Genomic DNA, 26,578 nt, shown 5'->3' on the forward strand with positions numbered 1-26,578 from the left:
GTATAAAAAATAAAAAGGCCAACTAAAAATATGAATCAATACTATAACAGTAAAGAAATAATATTAAAATAACATTGGAACTGTCACAGACTGTTATTAATTTTACCATTTTTGTATGAACAGACCACTTATGACACTGTGTACCCACTAGATGGTGATACAACACAATATAACAGGGGTCTTGTGATGTGACCATGTGCAAGCCATGCCTTGATGAACCTTTTTTTTTTTCATACAAAATACAAACCAATTTTGAAACCAAAGTTTTTGCAGTGTTTCTTTTTTCTAATAGAAGTGAAAAAAAACAGGACTAATTTCTAAATGATCCAACAAGGATATTTATTAAATATTTATCTAATACAAAAAAAAATATATATGAGCCTTTTAAGGAACACCAGAAACGTCTTAAAATAATAAAATGCTTTAATTACAACAATATTTGCCAAGCAGCAATAATATTATTCAAAACCAGGCCAGAGGAATGTTATGAAGACTGAAACAATAACAGTTAAGTCCAGGGAAGGAAGTTACAGTGCAGAGCCAGACCTAAAAACCAATATGATATGAAATACCCTAGGATGCATCTTGTATAAAATGAGCAAGACTGCCATTGCATCAAGAGGTAAAGGACTTGATTATTTCTGCACATTCCCACAGCACATTTCAGGCCAGGTTTGTGAACCTTTTGTTGTTGTATTTGGTCAGGCCTGAACAGCCTTTCATTTTGCAGCAGAGGTTCATTCTGAAAAAGCAGGTGGCCACTGATCCAGTAGAGCACCGGCGAGGAGGAAGCAAGAAACCGTGTCAACACCTGAGAGGACACAATAAAACAAGGCATGTTGAGCAAGTATACTACACACGTCACATGATAATGATCAATTTCAAGAATCTTACCTGCACATGCATAGAGAAAATTCCAAACAGAAGGAGGACAGAACTGTGCACAATGTAAACAAAGACTTTTGGGTTACAGAAGCCATGCGTTTTTATGTCTTTTCCTCTGTGTCCCAAACCCAAATACATACAAAACACTGGGTTAGCCAATATGTACATATATGAGGCGATGAATCCCAGAATTGCAACAGGCAGCGCCAAAATAAAGTTGGGTATCTGCTTCCATTGAAAGTATCGAAGGAAGCCCACATCCCAATAAGCATCTTGTATGTACGAATACAAAAGTGGTATTCGCCATTGGCACCAACTTGGTGTTGGAGATGCTGCATCAGCCACACGGTATCCTTTGTCCTGGGCCAAATTAAGCAGCACAGGGGGAACTTCAGTAGCAGTTGGATGGCAAAATTTTTGGTAACCATAAAACTGAAACAGGCAAAAAGGTAGCACTACAAAAGCTGCATAAAATGCTCCTGTGAGCACAAAACGAATAAGCTCCCAGACATAGTGATGATATCGAACGCACCCTTCTCCATTGCTAAAGGCCCGGGTGCGGGCAAGAGCCCATTGCAAAGAGAGATACAGCAAAAAGCCAGCATTCACAAGGCCATTGGCACGAGCACCTGTAGCAAACCCCAGCAGAAGACAAGCTCCTATTGTGAATCTTTTCTCTAGTAACCAGAGGCCTGAGAAGGTGAGAGCTGCAAAGAGAGTCTCTGAATAGCCTGCAACCATAAAAACATTAGCTGGTGTCAGACAGTACATCAAGACTGCAACAAGGGCAAGTTTTCTGTTCTGCACCACCAAACGACTCAGTTTGTATAGTGCCACGGCACTTATGACAAAAAGAATACTATTCACTATGGCCACAGCTAAAACTAATCGGCCATGCATTGTGAGAAATCCACACATAGGCCACAGAGCCGTGGCTGCCAGTAATCTCAGGATGAGAGGAAACAGAGGAAAGAATGCAAAATTGTGTTCATATATGTATCCACGTTCTGCAATGAAGATGAAATGCTCTGCATCCCAGTGACTAAGGCCGCCAAATAATGCTTCAATGACAGGGTCAAGCAGGAGAGGAGTCTCTGATCGCGGAGGGCTAAATGCATCAGCCACATGGTCTGGAATCACTGCATTCAGTACAGCCTGCAAAAGGGCAAAAAATAAACAAATAGCAATTTTTCATATGCCCAGTTCTGCAGTAGGTGTCACTCTAATCTCAATTTCACACAAAAAGAGCAAGCGCTTATTTTATGGAGCTTTATATCAATAAGTAATAAAAAGAAAGAAAAGTAATATAAGTATAAACACATAATTTTATTTTTGTCAATTTCAGTCGTTCATTTCAGTTGCTTAACTTACCTGTAAAAACAGGGAAAGCAGTCGCGTGAACGTTGCAAACTGTACAACTGTCCACACGTCTTGATTTACACAATTGTTTGAAGGTGACATGTTTTACAGAAACTTTCATCAACGAAAACAGAACATTTCCCTCACTGAAAATAATAATCAAATTAGGAACAGTAAATTAGCAGATACGATAAGCGAGGCATCCTTAAAACAAAAGGAGCCAAAAAAGGCAGTATGCTTTTTTTCATTGAGTTTGTAACAGTAAAAACATCGCTGTCGAAGTCGAATAACAAAACAAAGTAGTAATTCGACAAAACAAAGTTCCGTCTCATAAAGCCACTAAATGGAACGATAGAAATAACGACACGCACTTCCGTCATACTGTCTCATAAATGTCAAAATAAAAGTCCCAATATCTTAACCGATACAATAGACCTGCTTTATATAAACCATTTATATTATATTATTTTATTAATCTTGCCCTGGAAATGAACACTTTCAAAATAGGTATCTATTCAATTATTTTTCTACTGCATAAACGCAGAAAATATGTATATTTTACTGCAGCTTTTTATGGTCTCCCTCTCAACTATTTTCATTCCTTTCAACTGATATTATTAAACACTAGTATTAGAGTAATATTGAATATTGCTCATTAAACTAATTTGTTACGTACAAAGACAACGTTATACAAAAAAAAAAAAGTTTAAACTTTGATTTGATTTAACCTTCCATTCATAATCACATTCTAGGATAAATGGGCTGTACTTTATTGAATAAAATAAAACATCTAAATGAAAATAATCACAAACATCTTACCAAGATTTAATGTACATTTATTCTTACCACGTGGAACATATAGTATAAAGATTTCATAGTGAATAAATGATATTCATTGAGCCAAAAAGGGGAAAAAACAAGGAATTTACATTAAGCTACATAGTCTGAAATACAAATATGCAGAATTCATATCACTGGAGAAAAAAAATATCTCAACTGTGTTCTTCATCTAGAGTTATTTTGTTGTACCAGGAGACGAAATTAAAATATTTCAGTTGTTTGCTGCACTATAGAGGAACCGTAGAGGCCAAAAGATGGTTCAGTTTATATACCTAGGGATTTTGATGCAATTAACCCAACTTGAGTGTCCGCTCTTATTCTTCAAGGATAAAAAGGGATAAGAAGCAAGAGTGTGGAGAGAGAGAGAGAGAGAGAGAGAGAGAGAGAGAGAGAGAGAGAGAGAGAGAGAGAGAGAGAGAGAGAGAGAGAGAGAGAGAGAGAGAGAGAGAGAGAGAGAGAGAGAGAGAGAGAGAGAGAGAGAGAGAGAGAGAGAGAGAGAGAGAGAGAGAGAGAGAGAGAGAGAGAGAGAGAGAGAGAGAGAGAGAGAGAGAGAGAGAGAGAGAGAGAGAGAGAGAGGTGTAAATGTACAACATCTTATATACAGTACAGCCTCGGCTGCATCTTAAGTTGAAAACCAGTCCTAGGAGGTGATTTCTTTATAGGGGTCAATTCATACAATCAAGGGTTAAAGAGAAGAGGTCAGGGTGTTGTACGTCCTTGATACTTTGGGGGTTATTCTCCTCACCAGCAAACTAATGGTTTAAAAACGGTTTAAAAACGGAGCTGACTGAGCCAACATTTTCCCCACGTGGAACAGTGCAGTACGTTTGCAGTATGTTTACAGTTGTGGAGTAATGTACAGAAAATGATAACTCATTTCTGCTGTACACGCATCCAGAAAGTTTGACCGTGTAGCATCAAAATACAACCACCAAACAATGAAGAGTCTACCTGTTAATGTGAACAAGAGCTGTGTATTATTTGCACCCTCTGGGGGAGAACAAAAGAACAATTAACCCCAAAACTCACTGTAAACAAGACAGCAACTTTGGTAAATAGTTTGTTTTTTCAAGCTATTTATTTTATTCATTTATTTGTTTTATTATAAAAAAGTTATTTCACCTCAGACAAGGACACAAAAGTTGGGGTCCCTGTCCATGTCATCTAGTTGGCATCAGTGTTACAGTTTGTGTCAGTGTGTTGAGGCTCTGGTTCATGAACCACAGCAAATTCGTGACAACCTTCCCAAAGTGAGACGCAGAGAAAAGGGGGACCATTGGGTGTAATATGAAAGGGCTTGCATAAATTAAAAAAACAAAACAAGAAACAGTCAATTTTCTCTGCTTTCAATCCCCACTCGCAAATGGGGAGGACAGGCAAGGGGAAGTACGAAAACCAGAGAAGGTGGAGCCATAGCTCCGCACAGCTGTCATGACTGGCCTATCAAAAAGAGTACATCACAGATGACATGGGACACCAATGAGTTCATGAGTGGGGAGACAGAAAGGTCCAGTAGCCGCGATTCATAGAGCGTAAACTCAGAGTGGTTCTCCTCCACCTTAGCGAGGGCAAGCAGAGCCCGGGCAGCCCGCCGCATCATGTCCACACTTGTTGGCTCAAAGTGTGACCCCTGCATGTGCAGTAAGGAACCTTGGCTCTGCTGGAACTGTGTAGCCGCTAAGCTGTCCTCCAAGAAACCCAACAGATTCCCTACACTGGCCTTCTGTACCGCAATGGCACGGGCCGCCAGGCTGTCACCCTGTGCAAGATTGGCCAGCAGCACAACCGCCATCTCCCGACAAACAGGCACCTTTCGCTCTCCAACTAGACGCACAAGGTTCCCAAAGAGCTTCTCTAATCTACTAAAAGGTGGCGTCGCCAGAATTAGGTCCACATTGTTGTCCTGAATGCTGAGCTTACAGAGGGTCTCCAGGACTAGTCTCTGGGGGGACAAGGCGCCATTAAGCCCGAGACTAGGGAAGGGGTCTTGGGCTTCGGCTGAAGGACAAACAGCCCAATGTAGCAAGCCATCCAGCAGAGGCAGGCAGATGCTCTCAGTGTAGACTGAGAAGTCAAGCTGGCCTGAGATGTTGGCAAGAGTGACTAAGCAATTTTCCCGCAGTAGCTCCAGACAGTCCCACCACCATTCGTCTTTCTTGCTACCAAGACTCTCATCCAGCTCCTCTTCTTTTTCGTAGGTTAAAGGTGCCTGCTTTCGCTCTGGATGCAGATGGTGGAGAAGCAACAGGCGGCCCAGCAATAGCAACAGCCCTGGGTGCTTGGACATCTCAGAGTCATTGCCCGGGATGAACGAGAGGCTGCGGACGATGTTGGAGACACAAAGGCAGCGACGGGCAAGGGAATCTTGCCAGTCTGAGAGCGTGACAAGAGGAGCTTCATCCTTGCTGTGTGGCTCATCTTCTAAAATGGCAATGCAGTGCTGACCCTGTAATGATGGGCTTGGAGGTGTTGGCCTAATGCTTTCTGGAGTTGTCGCCTCTGACAATTTTTTTTCTTGATCTTTCTCTAGGTGTGATGTCCCCTCAGAGGCAGTTTCTAAGCAGTCAGCAGGTCTGTCCTCCCTCAAATCTGAAATTCCGTTGGTCACTTTCTCAGTTGATGACTCTGGAGAGGCTGCCGGATGACTCTGGGGAGACTGCCGGTCCACTTCTTTTCGGTGCTCTTCACTGGATGAGGGCAGTGAAGGTGCCTGGCTGTCCTTCTGAGCTCCTCTCTTCCTGTCTGGGAACTGGGCAGGTAGATGCTTCCGTTGGTGCAACAGGTCCATCTTGCTTTCAAAGTGGGTCTGGATGTGTTCTGTTGTATCACCGCCACCGATACTCCAGTGCAGAAGGCCACTGTCAAATTCCTGCAATCGGCCAAGCTTATTAGAGCAGTCCACCACAAACGGATCCTTCTTTCGCACAATCTTTAAGGGAAGCTTATCAAACTTGCTAGCCTGTTTAGGCTTCTCTTGAGCCACAGCCAACTCGAGACAAGGTGGCTCCGAAGTCTTGGGTTCTGCAGATGACTCCCCTTCAATCCCATGGCAATCTTCTTTCTTCACAGAATCATCAAGCATCCTTGGCTTTTCTTCTTGTTTTATCTGGAGCGGTGCTGAATGTTGTTCTTGATGTTTTAACCTGTGCATTTCCTCTCCTTCATCTTCCTCCTCCGTTTCTCCATCTTCCTCCATGCCCTCCACCAATACCTCATCATCCACAGTGTCTTCATCTTTTTTGAGCACGCTGGGATCCAACAGAGCTCTTTGTCCTGGATTACCAACTTCATATTCCCTCAGAATCCCAAAGATCTCAATGAGACAACGGCGGAAATACTCAACGATTAATTCCAGGAAACCAGGGAGCTACAAAAGAAGACATTAATATGTTATTTAGGATGAAAACTTAAGTAATGAAAAATATACTTGTCATTACCCAACAACAACTCACCTGTATAAGGTTGAAATTCGAAATACTGTTGTCGTCATATAACAAGATGTTGATGGTGTCTAAAGCCCATGTGCTCTCTGCCAACAGTCCTGATTTAAGGGACATCATGACTCTCCATGCTTCTGGAGTGCCTACAAAAGTCGTATACAGTTATCTTTCCATATCTCACAGGTCTAAGACATATAAATGACCAAAATGTAATTCACTACAACAAATAATGAACTCTTACCAATTTCTTTCATGGTAAGACGCCTGCGCGATTTGAGAACTGGCGGCGTAGCCTCAATTGATCCTGGAGGGAAGGATAGGTCTCTTCTCATCATTGGAGGCTGTACTGAGGGAGGTACAATGTGAGATGCAGGGACTGGAGGTCCCACCTTCTGCATTTTGATATTGCTGGGCATGTAGGGTGATTTGCTGGGAGAAGTCCTGCTTTCCATGGGGCGAGGCATGGGCGTGGGGCTTGACACCTGCGGAATGTGATTTTGCATGGTTTGAGGAGACTGGTAGTTGGACTGCAAGGGTCTGCTCATTGGTGGACCTGCGCTACCAGGACCATATGGGGGCTGTCGTGGCCCAGGCCACTGCCCATCATGATTCATGCGTGGTTCAGACGACATCATGTCTTCAGATCGGTTCATTGTATGGTAGCCAGGTCCCTGGCCAGGACCAGCAGGTGGTCCTTGACGGTTAGGATAACTGGGGTAGCCCATATCACCTCGGCCCGGCCACATGCCAGCTTGAGGACCGTCAGGACCAGACTGCATTGGACTGCCCATCATTTGAGGTGGCATGGAACCCTGGGAGTTTGGGCCTGTCCCTGCTTGCATCCGATCTCTTCCAAAAGGGAAAGGGAACTGATTCTGAGGACCGGGTGGACGGCGCTCCGAACCAGGGTAAGAACTGTTATACTGGTTAAACATTTCCTGCTGACCACTTGAGGGACCACTAGGGGGAGCCTGTGGTGGTGGCTGTGGCTGCTGAGCATTGTAAGGCCCACTGAACATCTCACCGTCATGATGCCGTTTAGCTGGTGGGTAGCTGCCATCACCAGGCCTTTTGTAGTTCTAAATGCAAACAAATTATATAAAATATATGTCAAGGCTTTTGGTAACATTTATTCATTATACTAACGTCAAATAGAAAAATACCAACTCATTCTATTAACTGCTTTCCTACCAATTGTTGTTGCGGGTACATTCCAGGCTGCTGATTTGGATAGGAACCACCAGGAGGCGCACCCTGCCCAGGATACTGATTACTATAGGAATCATGTCTGCACAAGCACCATACGTAAGAGAAATCAGTATAAAAGATATAGCAGATATACAAATACAATCTTCATAAAAACAAATGGAGTAGTCGACTGACCGCTGCTGCTGTGGAGGGTAGCGATTTGGAGAGTACATCCCAGGTTCAGCATTGGAAGGCATTATATTTGGCTGTGGCACTCCAGGCCCCATGCTGCCATCTGTGCCCATCCCTGACTCTGGTCTACGCAGAGCAGGAAAGGTTAGAGTTTATTGCATCATTTACATAGCACCAACAAAAAAAAAAAAGGATGAAGGTTTATTTACAATAAGTAAAGATTTAGTATACCTTCTGTCATAGCCGGGGCCATATGGATACTGGTGCCGCTGGCCCATAGGTATGTTTCCCATTGGGCCTTGTGGTCCCCTGTTGCACTGATCACCGAGACTGCTGTTGGGACCCTGTCCACTAGAGATGAACTGTTCTCCAACTAGGACCACAAGCACACAAATCATTAGACCATGTAGCTAACCATGAACTATAATGCCTCGTAACACTATTATAAAAAATGAACTGATATACAAGGTGTACAGGACAAATTATGTTACAGAAATACAACAAACAATACAAACCTTTACGCATACCACTAAAGTGGTCTTTATTGGGTTCATAGGGTCCCATGCGAACAGGCATTTCCGGGGTGCTCATGCCAGACTGGTAGCCAGAGTTTGGGGTCATAGTACTTCTCCGTGAGAAGTCGCTATCAGCAAATGGATCTTGCAAGTTCACACTGCTCCTAAGAAACAGGGCAGGTAAGAAGCGGTTCACAGTCAAATGACACAGGCAGTAGCACAAGATAAACAAACAAAACTCACCTGCCACTTGGAATTGGGGGCATCTGGCTGTGTGGGGTGGAGGCAGGAGTAGGGGGCTTCAAGTCTCCGCTTTCCGCCATGGAGCTGCTGGTGGACTGTGGTGTCTGGGGCCCCTGGAGAGACCCAGATCCAGCTGTGCCATGCAACAAAAAAAGGAGAGAAGTTTTGGAACGTTATACTTCTATGTTCTCGATTTATATGCAAGTACTACAACATCAATAGTACCACATCTTGAATCTGTCACCCATTTGAATCTGCAATCATATCTGTTAACATCTAAAAAAAAATGTGTTTTAAGGTTTCATGACGCTTTAAAGGTATAATTTATGACTTCTGCAACCAGTCATTAGTGATAATGCTTAAATACATTAGTTCAAACAAAGAGCTTGGATTGCAACTGCAATATTAATTGATGAACTTATAATAGTGCTGCTTCAAATAACAGTAATTTTTTTTAACTATAAAAAATTTAGCAAAAAATGTATTATACCTTGCTTCCTTCATTTTGGAATAGGGGTTTTTGTTGCAGCAGTTTATTTGTTAAGATTTACCTGTACTTGCTTCAATACATGGCATGAGACAAATCCAAGTCACCAGCACTCACCTGGGGAGGGAGGCTGAATTTTGGCCTGGTTCTTTTTGCTATCTCCAGATATAATTTCAGGAGGTGGGTCCTCTCCACGCTCAATCTTACATTCAAAAGCATACAGACATTGGATGTACTGCTTTTTCAGAGAGCTGGCGGCACTGCTGGAGGTCCCCACGTTCAGATTTGTGGCCAGCTCCCTCCATTTTTTGTTTTTATTAACCTGCAATTACAACAATGCCAAAGCATATAAGCAAACACCCTTGAGAGAAAATGAGTTGAGACCTTCAACATTATCAAAATGTGTATGGACAGGCTGTATATACCTGTGTAAGACCTCCAATCTCCTTGACGGACATGTAGAGGCGGAAGAGATCAAGGGGCTTACGTCCCACAGCTGGCAGGTTACTCATGCCCATGGCTTTTTCCTCTATGAAAGCCAAGTAACGGTCTACCCACATCTTTCTTTCTGGCTCTGGGCCTAGCTCATACAACCGAGTGATCTTCTCATTGGTAGTTGTGGAGGAACTTGACTTCTAGAAAGAAGCAGTTTATATGGAAGGAATTACACATGAGGTGCAACAAAGGATGACTGATTTCTGCTGTAAAGGCATTATACTTGCATCTAAATGTTAAGCAAACCTTGGATTTTGATTCTGTCTTGGGTGTGCCCTCAGCTTTGTTATTTATTTTCTGGGCTTGGTTAAGTTTCCCTTCCATAGCAAAGTCCGGACCAGGGGACATGCCTAAGAGAGAAACATATGTTAACCGTGATTTTAACCTGGCACAAGATTTAACTTTACAATTGAAGTATTTTAATTTCTGCTAGGTTATGTAGTATACAAAAATAAACTTTTATTATTATCTTACCACTAGTGTTGTTAGACATGTTACCACCCATGGGGTAGGGAGAACCCTGAGTGTTCATCATCCCAGGCATGTTGTTCATAGAGGAGCCATACGGAGGTCCTGAGCCCATCATACCAGGACCAGGAGACATATTGGTGTAACCTGGTAGTCTGAGAGGCAAAACGCAACATTTCAATTCAAATAGGCTCGTACCACCAGTTTGTATTAAAAAAATGAGAAAAGGCTAACAAAACAGACATTTAAAATGTAACGGTACGTTTTCATCCCGAACCGTCACGGTTCGGTGCATACAGTCAGACGACGAATAAAGTCATAGGCGATCCACACTCCAATCCAGAAGGGGGGCACGTGCAGTAGTTTGCTAACTGCCACAACAGGAAAAAGACCAGAAGAAGAGACTATCTATGCACCAACCCAAAACAAGAGTTCAGATGCCAAAGAAGAGCTTGCTAGTTGCCTATACGTGGAGGTTTTTCTTTTTTGTGACACGTTCCAATAATTTCATGGAAAGGAAACCGGGACGGCAGAAAGCGACATCCTGTTTGCTTTATTTTACAAATGCACAATGTTTTGTGTTTTATTGTGAGTACAAAAAAAAAACCTTTAGTTTCTAATGATGTCTTCTAATGATGATCGCTGGTGTTTCTTACGTCACAAACTACTTTGCAGCCAATCACGCCAACGTGTGGGCAGGGCTATATCATTAACTATGCTGCAAAGCAGGGGAGTCTCAAGAGAAGCCAGGTTATCCCGATATATTTTTCTGTTGATATGAAAAATTGGATACTTTTAGCAATATTAAGTGTGTGAATTATGTATATGATGTATATTACGACGTTATGATGAACTATATGCCTTTCTCCAGTGACGTTCTAAGTTGTTAAAAGCGTTTCTATTTTTAGAAGGCAGCTGTCTGACTCTGAGATGGCGAAAGGCAACATGGTTTGTGTAACGTTAGGAACACATTATTAGCAGTTTGATAAGGTAGTCAAGCAAAAGGCTAATCATATTAATTACCATTATGTGTCCGGCGTTGTAAAGAGTGATACCATTGTGCAGCGTTTACTACAGTAAGTTGAGTAAAGTTACGAGTAAAGCGAGTGGATCTCTGAGCTCATGTGAGTGAGTGGAGGCAGGGCTGATTTGCATATTGATGGTTCCACGTATACTAAATGAAACAAGGGTGTAGTTACATTCAAGCTATTTTAAGGCATGAAGAATTTTTGTTCCACTGGAAAAAAACTTTTAAATATGTAATTTGGGTGATCAAAGATGAGTTTTAAGGGATAACATTATTGACTACAGGGGGACTTTAACACACTACCTCAGGGGGAAGGCTACCTCAGGGGGAACTAAATGCCGCTAGTTGGAACAAACTGCAATTTGTTTCCATTACTGTCTGTACAAAATAATTTAAAAGAAACCTTGCATTGGGGATTTGTTTTTGTTTTTCTGTTGTACCGAACTCGTATCGAACCGTGACCTCAAAACCGAGGTACGTACCGAATCGTGATTTCTGTGTACCGTTACACACTACTTAACACTACTTGTTAATGATATTGTGAAACTTCGGTTGTATTTCAGTTCTTGCGTACCTGTTGTGTATTGAGTTGGAAGGTCCGTGCTGCATTGCTGCGGCCTCCTGTGGCTTCCTGTTGAGGCCTGGAGGTGGGCACATCCCGGTTCCCACTTGAGGTGGTATGTTGCCCATATTAGGGCCCATACTGGGACTCATGTTGGGGCCCATGTTGGGGCCCATGTTGGGGCCAAAGGGGCGTGCACCCATCTGGCCATGAGGCATCCTCCCAGAAGCCATGCCAGCAAACAGTGGCCCTCCACCTTGCCCAGACATGGGATTCAAGGATCCGCCCATGCCAGGGCCTGGGTAATTGGCATTAGGCATGCCACTGTAACCAGGCTGCCTGGGGTAGCCTGAAGAGGAAGATGGGAAGTTATAAACAATGCTATATAAATAATAGTTTTACAGTGACAGTAAAGCCAGTTTTACAGCACATTGCTTATGCCATCTTTTTGTAGAGAAAAATGTATATATTAAATAAGAAATCTAATCCAGGGTTACATTTTCTGCAATGAAACAAAAAGTCTGAAAACCACAATAACAGAATAAGCAGTTTGGTAAATTAAAAGTCAGCATTGGACAAATGTGGTGGGGTCTGGAAGCCTCATTGGTGGACTTCCAGGCCCTTGAGTGCTTTAACAGCATGTAGCGCTGCTGTAAGCCACAGTCACTGTAGCTGCTCAACTGACGTGAGCCATGCTACGTCAACTCCCTTTTTTCACTAATGCTAAAAATAACCACACTGTGATCCACTGGTCGCACAAAGAGAAAAAGAGGGAGAGTGAGAAGGATTTGGAGGGACAGCAAGAAGAGAAAGAGAAAGACTAAAATAAAAGTCCAATATCTGCACCTCCACTACAAATCACTTCTCTTAACATAAGACCCTTTTTAAAATGTGCAGTTTTCTTAATTTTTTTAGATGGTGTGAAATGTTTAGCACTATGCCACATACCTTGTGGTCCATATTGACCACCCTGAGGCCCATAGTTCGCCACAGAGTTGTTCTGCTGATAAGGAACCATTCCAGCATGCACCTGGCCTCCAGATGACTGACGAGGAGACAAAGCAGAGCTAGACTGTGGAGACCCATAGGGTGCCATCTGAGGGTTTCTCTGTATATATCCTGTGCAGACAACAAGATTGATGTATCGATACAATAAATAAAAAGTGAGCATAAAGATGGAAAACGAGTCTTGTCATTGTAAAGTAGGACTTAGACTGAGCTACCTCTCTCTTGGCCCATGCCGGGTTGATTCATCGAAGAGTGCATGATCCCATCAGACTGTCCACTTGAAGGGCGGGGAGGCATCTGGTTCACTACAAATGAGAAATGCACAAATTGTGAAAAAAAAAAAAAAAAAAAAAAAAAAAAAAGAACCACATTCTACAACTGAGATCAAGACGAAAATATTTTGTGTGACATTGTGCATTTAAAATTTAACATTTTGTGTTAAAACTGGAGGAAAACAGATTGCAAATGAGACTACAAAAATACATTTTATATTTAATTTCGGTAAATATTCCAAATCCTCTGCATGATGGCTCAAAGTGGTTTTAACACATTTTAGGATTTCTAAATAATTTAAAGTTTACTGGCTCTACCTGGCATCGTGGCAGGAGACAGAGGCCCAGAGCGAGATGCTGAGGCGCTGGCAGGCGAGCCCACCGGGGGAGAAGTGTGGGGGGAGAAGGGTGACTGTGCTGGATTGCTCTGTTCTCCTTGACTGCTAGATACTCCAGATGTGCTGACTCCAGGACTCAGAGCGCCCTCCGTACCAGTAGGTAGGTCATCGATAGAACCGGATAGGTCCTAAGCAAATAAACCGTAAAGGTCAGAAAATCAGAAACTAAAGCAGCGGTGGAAGAAATTATCTGTTGGTACTTCTGTTACATGTTGTGATGTACATCCGAGTAAAACAGATTATTGAAAGAAAAAAAAAGTAGTGAGGGGACTTGGTTCTGTCAAATAGTTTTTGATTGGATGGAGGCAGATATGAATGCAAGCTTGCAGTCGATCGTAAAAAAGGGGCGGGATTAAGCGCACTAAATGATTGGAGAAGTCTGGCATGTGTCACCAGAGAGAGGTCTGTCATTTCACCGGAAGATCAAGTTATGATATTTAACAAAAAAAAAACATGCATAGATGAATCCTTCACAGTAAGATCAATGACATGCATTTATAGGGTAAATTTCCATTTCATGCCAACTTCAAAATCACTGCTTATTAATATTTAAATTCCCTTCGGAGGACAAAACAAAATGTAAGAGTACAACAAACAAACAAAACAGACTCTGCTAGGACTTCAAAATTGAAGCTGCCAGCTGACTAAAACAATTCTTCACATCATTATCTTCAGCTTTCACAGATTTTTAAAGAATAATCGCTAAAAAAATAAATCCACATTCAGCAGCACAAGAACATATTGCAGCCTCTGGCTAAGTTTTGTTGCTTAATTGTTAGGAAAAGGCAAGATATAGTACAAACACTGTACTGAAAATTTGCCCAAGGACTCACAAAAACAAAAAACAAAAAAGAATCTTAAATCAGCAGCACAATAGCCAATTTAATTGTACAACAAAACAATTAAGTTTCATCTTCTTTAGAATAAATCTCCCAGTGGCAGCTTCTTCCACTCTGCAACAATGAACTCTGGCACACATTTTTTCTCTCTCTGGGACACACACACACACACACACACAACCAAGTGCTCTCATACACATACAATCACACAGCCACAGGCTGCTGGCCTTATTTATCTCATCTGGAAAAAAAAGTAAAAAAAAAAAGTGAGATCACAGCGTCCCTGAGGTTGCCATGGCTACGGCGGTTGGCTGCACGTGTGCTGAGTCAGCGCAGCTGGGTGTCTCTCCATGTGTCCTTTTCAGACACAGTCTCGCAGGTCATAACACACTCAAATGCAATTATATCTCAGCGACAGAGGCAGAATTCACAAGGAAAGTAGATAAAAGGTACCGAGAACCATATATTTTCGTGAAAGACCACATGAAGTTCTCCATTTAGTAACAATCTCAAAGGTCCAACTAAGGCTGAATTATGTTCACATCTTCAAGCTAATTACTTTGAACTAAAAGTCAACATAAAATAGAACGCTTTTGACTGAAACAACTTGATTGTGCATTTGTGAATCCGCCAAATTCACAATGCATCTTTAAATGCGTCTGGACGCAGTCAACAGCCTGTGTGAAATGACAGTGTCAGACTCACTGGTAGGCTGGAGGGTCTGCCCTGCATGTCCTCTGTGCTGCTCTTCGATGCCAGAGGCGGGCCGGAGGTTGGAGCGCTGGACTGGGAGCTAAAAGACTCCTGGGAAATCTCCTGTTGGGGAAAAAGTCATCCCAGGTCAGTCGATATAGGTATTTAGGACAGTGGACGCATGCATAGATGCTTTTGCTTACAGATGTTATGGGTGCGTTTAGGTCAGTCTCAGTGTTAATAATTAAAGTTTCTGTTTTTGTACTTAAGAATAACCAGTTACAATACTACTTTTATTACTGTATAAGTCTGTGAATGCGGTGGCACTGTGAAATGAAATGCATCCCAGATTTTAAAATAACTGCAAAAGCCGTCATCCAATTTAGTTCAAACACACAAAGTGAATATTAAACATGCAATTCACATCCCACCTTTACATAGTAAATAAACATAGTAAATAGGTTGACAAAACATCATTCAGTGTAGATAACATATGCATTTACACTTGTTATTGGCAGACACAGTCAACACTTTACAATAAGGTTACATTTGTTAATGCATTGTGTATAAACTAGCAACCATTTTCATGTTGTTTTTTTACAGCATTTCTTAATCATTCTTAATTCATGTACGACTTGTACGTTCATAATACATTATTATTAAAAAATACAGACTAAAATTCTAAGACTTCTTTTTGCAACATTTTTGAAAGTAGTCTCTTATGTTCACCAAGTCTTATCAAAAATACAGTAAAAGGAGTAATATCGTGATTTTTTTTTTTTTTCTTTTTTTACAATTTAAAGAACTGTTTTCTATTATTTTAAAATGTAATTTATTTCTGTGATGAAAAAGCTGAAGACTGGTGTAATGGCTGCTGAAAATTCAGAGTCCTTTCATTTTCATCCACCACTTAGATAAAAAAGCAGAAAACTTAAGTTACCTGAGGAGGAGGAGGAAATCGCTGATACGGTGATTGTTGTTGCTGCTGCTGCTGCTGCTGCTGTTGTTGTTGTTGTTGTTGTGGGGGATTCTGGGAGTATGACGTGGGCTGTCCCTGCGGCATCTGTCCGTGTCCCGCGGGCTGCTGAGAAGCAGGTGTTGGCGTCTGCGGTGGCTGCTGTGATGGTGGTGGTGGTTGCGGCTGCTGCTGGGGACCTTGGCCGGGCGGGTAGCTGGGCTGGGGCTGGGGCTGGGATGCAGGAGGGGCCTGGGAGCTCCCCTGCTGTGAGGGCTGGGACTGAGGCACCTGTTGCTGTGGATAGGGAGACTGGCTAGACTGGGATGCTGCTGAGGACTGAGAGTACGGGGAGTGGGACTGGGACGGGGCCGGCGATGGGCCGGGCATTTGCCCCTGAGGCTGCTGGGGCAGGTGGGGTTGTTGGTAAGGAGGGCCAGTCTGTACATGAGGGCCAGATGACTGGGGTGCATGTGGTTGCTGTGAATAAGGTGCCTGACTTCCTGGTTGCCCAGGGGAAGGCTGGGGGTATGACGACTGCTGCTGCCCGGAGTGAGGCCCCTGACCATGCTGGCCATAATAAGGCTGCTGCGCCTGCTGCACGTAACCCCCTGGTCCCTGCTGTCCGTATGATGGCATCTGCGAAAACAAGTAGGATGGCACTAAAGATCATTACACTCATGGCATTTCCTACACTGATTTAAATCATGCGGGTAAATGGACAAAAAAGAAACTTCTTTTCACATGCAATAGACAAGGTTCCCACTTCTTCTGACAAATGAATTTGCAACACGGACACTTTTATTCCTGTTAATTACTGTAAAGCTACTTTGAAGCAATCTGTAGTGTATTAAGCGCTATAAAAGCAAACTTGACTTGAATTTCCATGACTTTTCCAGTCATTCTTGATTAAAGGATTAAAAGATTTGAATTGCTACTTAAAAAAATAATAATAAATGTACAAATGTCATCAGTGAGGCCAAAAATGTCCTTAGATTTGAATGTAGCAAAGCAGAGAATAGCTCAAAATGTTTTAACACACAGCATAAGAAAAATGGATATTTCCACATCAGAAATTTCCATGACTCTACCAGGCCTAGAAATCATAATATTAAATTCCCTGATATTGTTAATATGAGTTTAAATGGACAAATATCAACACAGGGACGGAGTTTATTGCAAAAGAAACAAGATCAGATGAGTTTTATTTATAACCTGTACATAATGAGCCCAACAACATGTTATCCTTCATATTCCCTAAATAATAAGAAATTGATAAAAATTTAGCTGTTTTTTTACCAGAAAGTGTGACCTTATCTGGCATCACATTTGTAATCATTTATTAAGGCTAGGAATGGCTAGACATCCCATGTCCCACCTGAGATCCCACCTGGGATACAATATGCTACATATTGCTATTTTTGTCATGTTTTGTAACACCAAAAACCAGCCAAGAATTAAACCATTTTAATTCAAATTAGGTGAATCTTAAGGTGACGATACACAGGGCAACTTTTTGAGCAATGTTGCTGGGCAATCTTGCTGAGCGATCGTTGCTTGGGCACTTTCCCATTGAAAATGGGCAATACATTTCTATCTGGAACATTTAGATCAGTCATGGGCCCTGTGTCTCATCTGGCCCAGCAACTGCCCAGCAACATTGCTCAAAAAGTTGCCCTGTGTATCATCACCTTTAGTCTTTTCCTCACAAGAGCATGGATTCTGGGAGTTAAACATTTTTTGTTTGGTGCTGCTAAACTAACTTTAGAAGCTTAAAAATCCTGCTAAAGTACTAAAAAAATATTACATAGATACCAGTACATCGAAATCACAATTGAAGAACACTGCACAATAAACCAGTATTTCCCCCAACATAATTTTTTTTATCCAAATGAGCGAGGGCATTGCAGTGTTACAAAATACGCATTATTAGTTGCAACGTTTCCAGAATATTGTCATTTAATAACAAGAGTGCAGCACATAAAGCAAAAAGCAGTATCAATGGGAGGGAAAAAAAACAGTATAAATGCCGTAACATACGCCATCCCTGAAAGCCAAGTCAAAGTGTTAACCCTTAAAACACTGAGAAAGAGCAATGACCTGTTGGCCGTACTGCATACGTCCTTGCATGCCCATAGGGTATCTCTGAGGGCCAGGGGGCCCATAGCCCTGGCCTGGGTAAGCAGGGCCCTGCTGGGGCCCTGAAGGAGGCCCTTGATGGGGCTGCTGGGAGTAAGGCCCACCTGACCCATATGGCTGACCGCGCATTTTCCCCATTTGATCCATGGAGCCTGGAGTCTGTGGAACGAGAGTGACAAAGAGGTTTTGAGCAAAGGAAACTCAGATAATGACAGAAAAGCATAAACTGAGTTTTACACAAAGACATCTACAAAGCCTTCAAAAACTCAAGGACACATTTTCCAAAACCATAAAATCTAACTATTATACTGTGCTACTGCACTCCCACACTGGAGAATTTGATTTTAAAAAGCCAGGGTGGAAATGAAAGAAGAGCAAGGACAGAATAAAAATGCAAGAAACCACAAGAGAAGAAGAGAGAGAAGAGAACAGCCAGAGGGGGAAACGATAGTGGAAAAAGGAGAAGGAAAATGAGAGACAGCAAATAACCCTCTGCTGCCGATTCCCACGGTTATTAACCTGACCGTTACCTTGCTCAGTCTTAGTTAAGGAAGTCAACAGTGCTATATATAACTCATTTCAAATGGAGGGCAGTCTGCCGAATATTTAACACATCCCAGCTGTAGCTCTGCTTGAGCCGCGGCCAAGCCAGCTTTTCCTTTTTTCGGAAAAAAGACGGCAATCTTGGCACCGAATGAATGACACAGGGCTTAATGACATGAGTGGAGAAGTCCAGCTTGACTTGCAATGAGATGAGTGCTGTTGCATAAAAGTCCAAAATGAGGGGTCATGTAAATATTGGAGTTGGAATAGCAGTCATGTTTTTGTAAACTAGCAAATATTGGGAACAAAACAACTGCACAAACATGGCCAAAATATTTCAAGTTTATAGAATATATATTGATATATCGTACAAACGACATAGGATGAAACAATACAGTTTATATCAATATACAGTAGTATTATGTTACAAGCGTATCTGGAAAAAGTGTGGAGGACACGCAGTGAGCTGCTGTGGGGAAAGTGCATAATCCAATTTGTCCCAAACATGAGACATGCTTGATGTTAAGGCTTCAAAATAACTCGTAAGATACAGTTAACGCGGCTTGCCCCATCAGATGCTCTGACAGATACGTGTGCCGTTTAATGCGTTTGAGATGTAGTGTGCGCAACTTACATTTCACAGGTACTTTTGTTTTTATTTTTAATTTGGGGATTTTAACTTCTGTTTTTAGATTGTAATGTTGTTACAATGTTAGAATGTAATGTGATTCTAACCATTTTTTGCACATAACATATAGCATAGCCTACGTGTAGGGCTGCACGATTATGACAAAAATCATAATTGTTGATTATTCCCTTGAAATTGTAATTGCGATTATAAAATTACAATTATCACAATTTACATTGAATAGCTTTATACCAGTGGTTCTCAACTCGTTTGGCCATGGGACCCATATTTTTCCATGGTCATCAAGCCATATATATATATATATAGGCCTAGGCCTATTGTAATAAATTAGTTAACACAGAAATTTTTGACACACACACGTATGTACTGTCCCCCTTTACTTAACATACACAGAAATTAAGAATATGACTAATACTGAAAAATAAACAGTAGGCCTATGAGGTTAAGTTATTAAACAGCAGTCCCAAACTAGTTTTTGTTAATACGGTGTGGGTATGAGGCACCACAGTCATGTAAAAATAAACAAAATAACCCAAAGTGAAAATAAAGCATTTTGGGGTTACGGAAACAACAGTTACCATGATGAATTGAACCATTAATGAACCATGGAAACTGCTCCTGATGAATAGAATGAACATCATACCTACAAACAAATCCTTCTCAGCTAACACACGACGTACAAGTAACGTGATTTATTGGTATTTTACTTTTTTTTCGTGACTTTCTAATTTACAACGTAACCACATTGCATGCTTGTGGTTTCTTTTGCGCTTTATAGGCTATATTTCCTGACAGGACAGGATAGTCAGTTTTTCTGAGGTGAGAAACTTTTTATTTTAGCGTACACTTACGTCCTATTGTGCTAGGTGCTCTGAAGTAGTCGTGATCCGCCTCTCATAACGTAACATACTTCAAACACACCTCTTAAGCAAGCAGAATAATGTAAGTGAACTTTTTTTTGTAATCGTGGCATCCGTAATCGTAATTAGAAATTTGATTAATTGTGCAGCCCTACCTACATGGTTACATTAAATCGGTTTTCATAAAATTCAACACGAACATCATTTGTAGGACATTGTGCAGGATGTGAAATTATTTTTTTTTAATACAGAATTTATCTAAACAGAAAGAGAAAATACTGAGATATATAGCCTACTGTATATCACTATTCAGCAAAAAAAAGAAAGAAAAAAGGATGAACTACAGGATGCCCTAGGATGAACAACAAAATACAGCCAGTTTCCAACATCCATTCCTTCTGAATGCAGAACATGGCAGTACGTAATAATAATCTGACTGATTCAATCATTGCTACCTAACACTTAACGCAAAAAAAAAACGATTTTACTACATGTATATTAACATTTTTTTAATAATAACAACAAGTGAATGTTAATTTAATTAATAACATCCTTATGACTTAACATTAGTGGTCAACAATCCTGTTCTCTTCCAAGGGGAAAATAAATGCCTTGTTGCATTCAATTATAGTACTTCATACTAGTAATAGACTTACTCAACTCTTCAACAAACTCAATCACATCAGACAGAAAATCACATCAGACTGTTTTTTCTATCATAATTCTCCCTGTACATTTTCAAAAAAACAAAAACAAAAAAACAACAATCAGAAGCATGAAATATTAAGCATACATTCATCCATATCGTCTGTTGTATTTTCATAATGTGAAATCTATCCAACATGAAAAATTAAATCCTGAAGGTCAGCTTAATACATGATTACAAAGCAGCCAAATAAATACTCCTCCTCACCTACACAATATTTGTTATAGTACACAATATACAGTATGAAATACAGTTCCAAGTTTGGAGTAAATAAGACTGTTTTTATTCAGCAAGGATGCATTAAATTGCTCAAGAGTGACAGTAAAAGAATTTTTTTTTAAAGAATTATGTTCTGGTTCCACAAAAATATTAAGCAGCACAAATAGTTTCAACATTGATCATACATTTTTCTTGAGTACCAAATTTTAGAATGATTTCTGAAGGATCATGTGACTGAAGACTGGAGTAATGATGCTGAAAATTCAGCTTTGCCTTCGCAGGAATATAGGACATCAAATATATTAAAATAGGTGATCAAATAAATTTAGCCTTGGTGAGCATGAGACTTCTTTCAAAAACATTTTTTTAACAATATTATTTACCCCAAACCTTTGAACAGTAGTGCACCATATTACAGCATGTAAAACATATGGCTGGGTGACAGATTGAATACACAATAAAATTAAGCAAATGTGTGTATTATGGTGATGGTTTTAATGAGCTTTTTAATTGGCCATTAAGTTTCCTAAAGAGTAGAGTCAAACAGATTCATGATCCCCTTTTTAACTCCAAGGCTGAAAGTTATGAAAGATATTTTAAACATGTCTCTGACACTTTAAATGGATGCATAAAACATCATCAAACGGCTGAAAAAATAAAAAATAAAAATCAAGAGATACCATGACAGGTGTGTAGCTATAATTGCCAAGATCCTGTCATGCATTACGTTTTTAAAATTTCAACATTTATCTTGAATCATGCTACTGGTACGATTATGACACTATATTAAGCATCAGGTGATGATAACTATTACGATAATAAAATATACTCAAGTCCATTAGGCAACAGATCAATCATTGCAATATTAATGTGATTTTTTTTGGCATAATTACATTTTAGCTTCCTTTTAGAAGATAGGTGAGCAACATAACTGTAGTGCACCATAAGTGTAGTTGCACACATTCATCATATTACATTTGAATCTCACACTGATATCACAAAGCCCTTCTTTTCATCTTGTATCCGATGACCCAGAACATAAAAACAAACACTGATTTGGGTTTCACAAAGTCAAATGACAATGTACAAATGACGCATTTATCCCTATGAGAATAAAGCGCTATTGTGACAAATTTGAAATGCATATGTTGATATAAAGTGTTAAATGTCTGATGGAAGCAAAACTAGGAAACAAATTGACAACAGTAACATTCAGGGAACACTTTTAAAAGACCCTTTGTTTAGTCTTATTTTTAATTTTGCTTTTAAACACATAGCCTAATTTCTTCTAGCGAATTCAAGTCAGATCTTGTAAAAATGGATGGCACAATCTGTTTCTTCTTCACAGATGACCACTGACTCAAACATGACCAACGCTTAAACATCATCACTGAATGACACATGAAAAATAAATAGACAATAAAGTACACTGTGTTGTCCTATCAAATTTGGACCAGCGAAACAAATTTGGATGCTTGTTTTGAATTTAGCTTTGAACAAACCTTGAAAGGTCTACGGCTGTAAACGCTCTGGAGTGTGAAATGACTGAGGGCAAGCTGCTCGACAGTTTCCAGTGTCCGAACGGAAAAAAATAAAATAAATAAAAGCAGCACATGGCTAATCTGCATAAGATAAAGTGAGGGCTCCCTTGGCAGGAGAGGCTGCTGGACGGGCGCTGTGATTGGCCACGCGGGGATGGGGTGGACACTAGAAGACTTACAGATCGACTGAAGCTGCAGTAAGCATAACTCTGTTTGAGATTCAATAAGACCAGTATAGAGTCAGAGTTCAAACAAAGCTACAGCAAAATGAATCAAGCAAAAATAATCAAGTTCTGTACAAATTCTAAATGACCTACACTACTGTTCAAAAGTCAGTACGATTTTATAATTAATGCTTTTAGTCTGCATTAAATTGATTAAAAGTGAGTGACAATACTTTTACATTGTTGCCAAAAAAATATAGGCTATTTCATATAAATGCTGCTCTATAAAAGAATACTAAAAAAAGTAGCAGTTTCTACAAAAATATTAAGCAAAATAACTTTGATAATTATAAGAAATGTTTCATGAGCAGCAAATCAGCATATTAGAATGATTTCTGAAGAATCATATCATACTGAAGACTGCAGTAATGATGCTGAAAATTCAGCTTTGCGTCACAAGAATAAGTTACATTTTAAAAGATATAATATTATAATATATCAAATAAATGCATTACAGACATATTTCAAAAACCTCTCTTTTAAATACCAACCCCAAACTTTGTGAACGATATGTATGATCTGGGTTTTAGTTAGTGTGGTTAGATGGTTTGAAAACTAATCAACAGATTTTTCATCATGATACGGAAATATTTTTGGCCCATTTACAAATGCTGTGGAAATTGAGGACCAAACCATCAAACAGCTCTTCTTTGGCAGTAACTTAAACCCACAGATCATACTTCACTTTGACAAGAACTTGTCTAATAAATTGATATTTTCCAAGAAAAAAGTGAGCAAACCCATAGAGATCCAAATCTAGTTTGCAAAAAGCATGGATAATGCTCAGATTACTAAGGACATTCGTAAAAAAAAAAAGGCCCATTGATTTTGGTATTTTTTCACTGGTTCTCATACTTCACAATATCATAATATTACTAACTTCCGATTAATTTTCTTCAATGAAGAAAATTAAGAAACTGAGCAAAAAGAAAAACTTGCAAATCACCAAGTTTCAACCCCCTTATCAGATGCACAGTTTGCACAGCGACAAAACTGAAGCACATGTAGCCTCAACTTAGCATTAGAAACTAAGTTAACTGTGGTAAACAGATTTAGTAGTTCAACCTTGAAATTGCACTTAAAAGTGTTTGGACATATCCAAGACAAACAATCATGATGGGGACCACATGAACAAGAATTTAGCATGCAGTGAATGACCAGACAGGAAATAGTGCACAGCATCATACTGTAAACAACTGGCATGAATTAAAGAGTTCAAAAAGGGTTTCTAGCTCAATATCTAACAGGCTAGAGAAATAAGACAGGCTATTCAAGTGTCTTCAATAACCAAAACTTAAACTGCACTAAAGCTTCCCAGTCGATGAGTGGCAAAGTTTGAAATACAATTTTTGCTGTTACTGACATTTTAAAATTCAAGTTGTGAAAAAATATCTTGGTCTAGTGCACCATCACAACAGATACAAGCAACAAGATTTGCAAAAATTAGAAATTAATTACTATTTATATGATCTTTTCCCATACATGAAATATTATTAAGGATAACTGACATGAATCCTTTATATAAATGCATTTTATACGCATATTTTATACACGCATCATATAAGTTGTATAAAAGTTTATAAAATATTAACTGACAACATGCTGTTAAAAGTATCAGTGTCTGAATACAACCCTCAGTTGTTAAATTAATAAACTCCTACTTCCCAACATGTAGAATTCACCCTAAATATACGCATCTCATTAATTTTACATAAGTTACATTACATGACTGAAAGAGTGAGGGAGGTGAGGAACATGAACTAATCAGCAAGTGTTGCTGTTACATCATATGCAATTATAAATGGCCAAGAGCACAGGATGCAGAGCCAATCAGATCTCAGCGAGCATGTCAACCCAAGACCAACTGTCTCCTGCCTTTGACAGGAGGATTTTACCTCCACAATTCAAATCCCACTGCAAACCAATCTGCACTTACTCAAATCACTGGGCTTGTGTTTACAAGCTGCGCGCATAGACACCGACATTCAGTTGGAGTCTACGCTTCAAAACTAAAGCTTTTCCTCGTCAAATGTACTAGTAACGTCATTTTAAAGTGCGTTTAAATACATTTTAGTGCAAAATAAGGTTAATTAGTCTGTTTTTCTCGACCATAGACGCGTGACACGCACGTATCGGTTTACACAACACGGGTTTTTCCACATGAAATATCCGCTGATTTTATGATAATAGCTCTCCTAATTAACATCAAAACTGACAAACAATACACCAATCGGATACATCTTACATATTAGTTAGATATACAGAAGAATAAAGCATATAAAACACAGAAAGGCCTAAGAGGGAAAAGCTAAATGCGTTTAAGCCTCCTTGATGGAGAAGTAGCTTGCGCTAAATGGGCATTTTCAACCGGAGATCTACCTTCAACTCATCCAATAATAGCCAACCGTTTTCGTCTCACAACACACGTCCAGCCACGAACCTAGTGGATTTTCGAAAGTTTCGTCATTTAAACTAAAAATAAAGAGTTAAATGATGAGCTGCTATGGAAAACCAAGGAGGCAGCCATTTTATAGAGTCTCTTGCTTAGACAATAGCAAGCACAGTGCGTTTCAACCACTCATATGACTTGAGCAAAGCCAGAGAGATGCAGTTTTACAAGGCATTAGGGTTGTAATTTTACCTGATTTCTACCCAGGGGCTGCCCGGTACTTCCAGGACTCATGGGTGGCGGGTGATGGGTCCTTTGTTGCCAACCCGGATGGCCCCCACCGTACTGCCCGCTGCTGCTGCCTAACGTTATATCTGCTGGTCCCTTAACACCGTCCTGGCTGTTGAAGTCGCTCGGTGGGTAATTCGGGTAGCCCCTACCACCGCTCGGGGAGGTGAGGAGCTGGTTCAGAGTCGGGGTGGATGTTGGCTGCGGGTTTCCCATGCTATACCGCTGATTGCTGTAAGATGCAGCCGCTGTTGGCTGCTGCTGTTGCTTGGCTGACTGCCCCCCTACCGCCTGAGCTTGAGGAGCGCTGCGCGGAGAGTTCATGCCGTAGCTCTGGCCCGGGTACGGGCTCCGGTTCCCGAACGGACTGTAGTTGTTGTACTGGTGGTTCGGGAAGCTGTGATCATGGGAGTTGGGTTGATATGAGTCCATCATGCTGCTCGACAGCGCGCCTGGCCCCGCTGCAGCTGCCATGCCAGGGCTTTGTTGTCCGCCATGTTGATGAAAAGGGGCCCGTCCGTAGTGCTGCGCGTAGCTATAGGAAGCTGGCTGAAACCCGGGCGCTTGATGGTGTACCATCCCGGGGTGGTTGTTCCCCTCCGGTCCGGTGGTCTCATTTTGATTATTGTTCACCCTCGACGGATTCCCGTTGCCGTTCTTCATCTCCGACTCCCCTCCTCCCCCAGCATTTCCCACATCGGCCCGGTCCTGCAGTTCCCCGCGAGCCGGAGATCCGCTGTTTAGTCCCGGTTCCTTATTTTCCTGCTGCTTCTCCCCCGGTACCGACTCCTCCTTTGGGTCTCGATCCGGTTTTTTCAGCTCGGAAGGCGGGCTGGTGTTGAGAGAGGTAGCGCTGGCGACCTGAGCGGCCATGATCCCCCCCCCTCTCCCTCTCGGCGAGTCGGTCACAATCAAACGCGAAACATTGAATGTAAATACAATAGTTTTACAACAATTTACCCGTGTCCCGACTCATCCCCACCCCTTACGCCGGACCGAATCCGGACTCCACCGTCGGCCCCGTTTTTTAGACTCTCGCTCACCGAGTTCCCGGGAAATGAAATTTAACCGACACGGAATTTGTGGGGGTTCTGTTGCAGAAGTAGACTACAGCCGAGGAACGGATCACACCAGCACGAGGCTCACTTAGATAC

The 26,578-nt window shown here is 41.0% G+C and overlaps 2 protein-coding genes across 4 annotated transcripts; both read right to left on the reverse strand.

The window, feature by feature from the left end:
- Window positions 1–52: 52 nt before the first annotated feature.
- pigv (phosphatidylinositol glycan anchor biosynthesis, class V) lies at window positions 53–2,597 on the reverse strand. The gene is made up of 3 exons (XM_081389519.1): window positions 2,257–2,597; window positions 895–2,040; window positions 53–811 (listed from the first exon to the last, which is right to left on the reverse strand). The coding sequence occupies exons 1-3, from the start codon at window positions 2,344–2,346 to the stop codon at window positions 509–511; spliced, it is 1,539 nt and encodes a 512-aa protein (XP_081245645.1). The 5' UTR covers window positions 2,347–2,597; the 3' UTR covers window positions 53–508.
- A 1,537-nt stretch (window positions 2,598–4,134) lies between these two features.
- Window positions 4,135–26,578, reverse strand: arid1aa (AT-rich interaction domain 1Aa). 3 transcript variants are annotated; one of them, XM_081389521.1, is made up of 20 exons: window positions 25,389–26,578; window positions 17,967–18,164; window positions 15,852–16,505; window positions 14,924–15,034; window positions 13,300–13,507; window positions 12,925–13,014; window positions 12,650–12,820; window positions 11,714–12,050; window positions 10,119–10,267; window positions 9,891–9,994; window positions 9,575–9,784; window positions 9,267–9,471; window positions 8,663–8,795; window positions 8,420–8,577; window positions 8,136–8,277; window positions 7,908–8,030; window positions 7,716–7,812; window positions 6,766–7,603; window positions 6,537–6,667; window positions 4,135–6,451 (listed from the first exon to the last, which is right to left on the reverse strand). In XM_081389521.1, the coding sequence occupies exons 1-20, from the start codon at window positions 26,295–26,297 to the stop codon at window positions 4,514–4,516; spliced, it is 6,906 nt and encodes a 2,301-aa protein (XP_081245647.1). In that variant the 5' UTR covers window positions 26,298–26,578; the 3' UTR covers window positions 4,135–4,513. The 3 variants fall into 3 exon arrangements, with proteins under 3 accessions (XP_081245647.1, XP_081245646.1, XP_081245648.1); XM_081389520.1 differs by having other exon boundaries at window positions 8,420–8,583; XM_081389522.1 differs by lacking the exon at window positions 17,967–18,164 and having other exon boundaries at window positions 8,420–8,583; window positions 25,389–26,435.

The sequence above is a fragment of the Scardinius erythrophthalmus genome, assembly GCF_964197995.2.
Source record: "Scardinius erythrophthalmus genome assembly, chromosome: 16".
Classification (NCBI taxonomy): domain Eukaryota; kingdom Metazoa; phylum Chordata; class Actinopteri; order Cypriniformes; family Leuciscidae; genus Scardinius; species Scardinius erythrophthalmus.

Coding starts and splice junctions, on each gene's coding strand:
- pigv (XM_081389519.1), bottom strand. CDS start 2,346: ATGTCACCTTCAAACAATTGTGTAAATCAAGACGTGTGGACAGTTGTA. Junction 2,041..2,256: donor TGCTTTCCCTGTTTTTACAG/GTAAGTTAAGCA, acceptor GCCCTTTTGCAG/GCTGTACTGAATGCAGTGAT. Junction 812..894: donor TTTTCTCTATGCATGTGCAG/GTAAGATTCTTG, acceptor GTGTCCTCTCAG/GTGTTGACACGGTTTCTTGC.
- arid1aa (XM_081389520.1), bottom strand. CDS start 26,297: ATGGCCGCTCAGGTCGCCAGCGCTACCTCTCTCAACACCAGCCCGCCT. Junction 12,821..12,924: donor CGGCATGGGCCAAGAGAGAG/GTAGCTCAGTCT, acceptor TTGTCTGCACAG/GATATATACAGAGAAACCCT. Junction 8,796..9,266: donor AATTCAGCCTCCCTCCCCAG/GTGAGTGCTGGT, acceptor TGCATGGCACAG/CTGGATCTGGGTCTCTCCAG.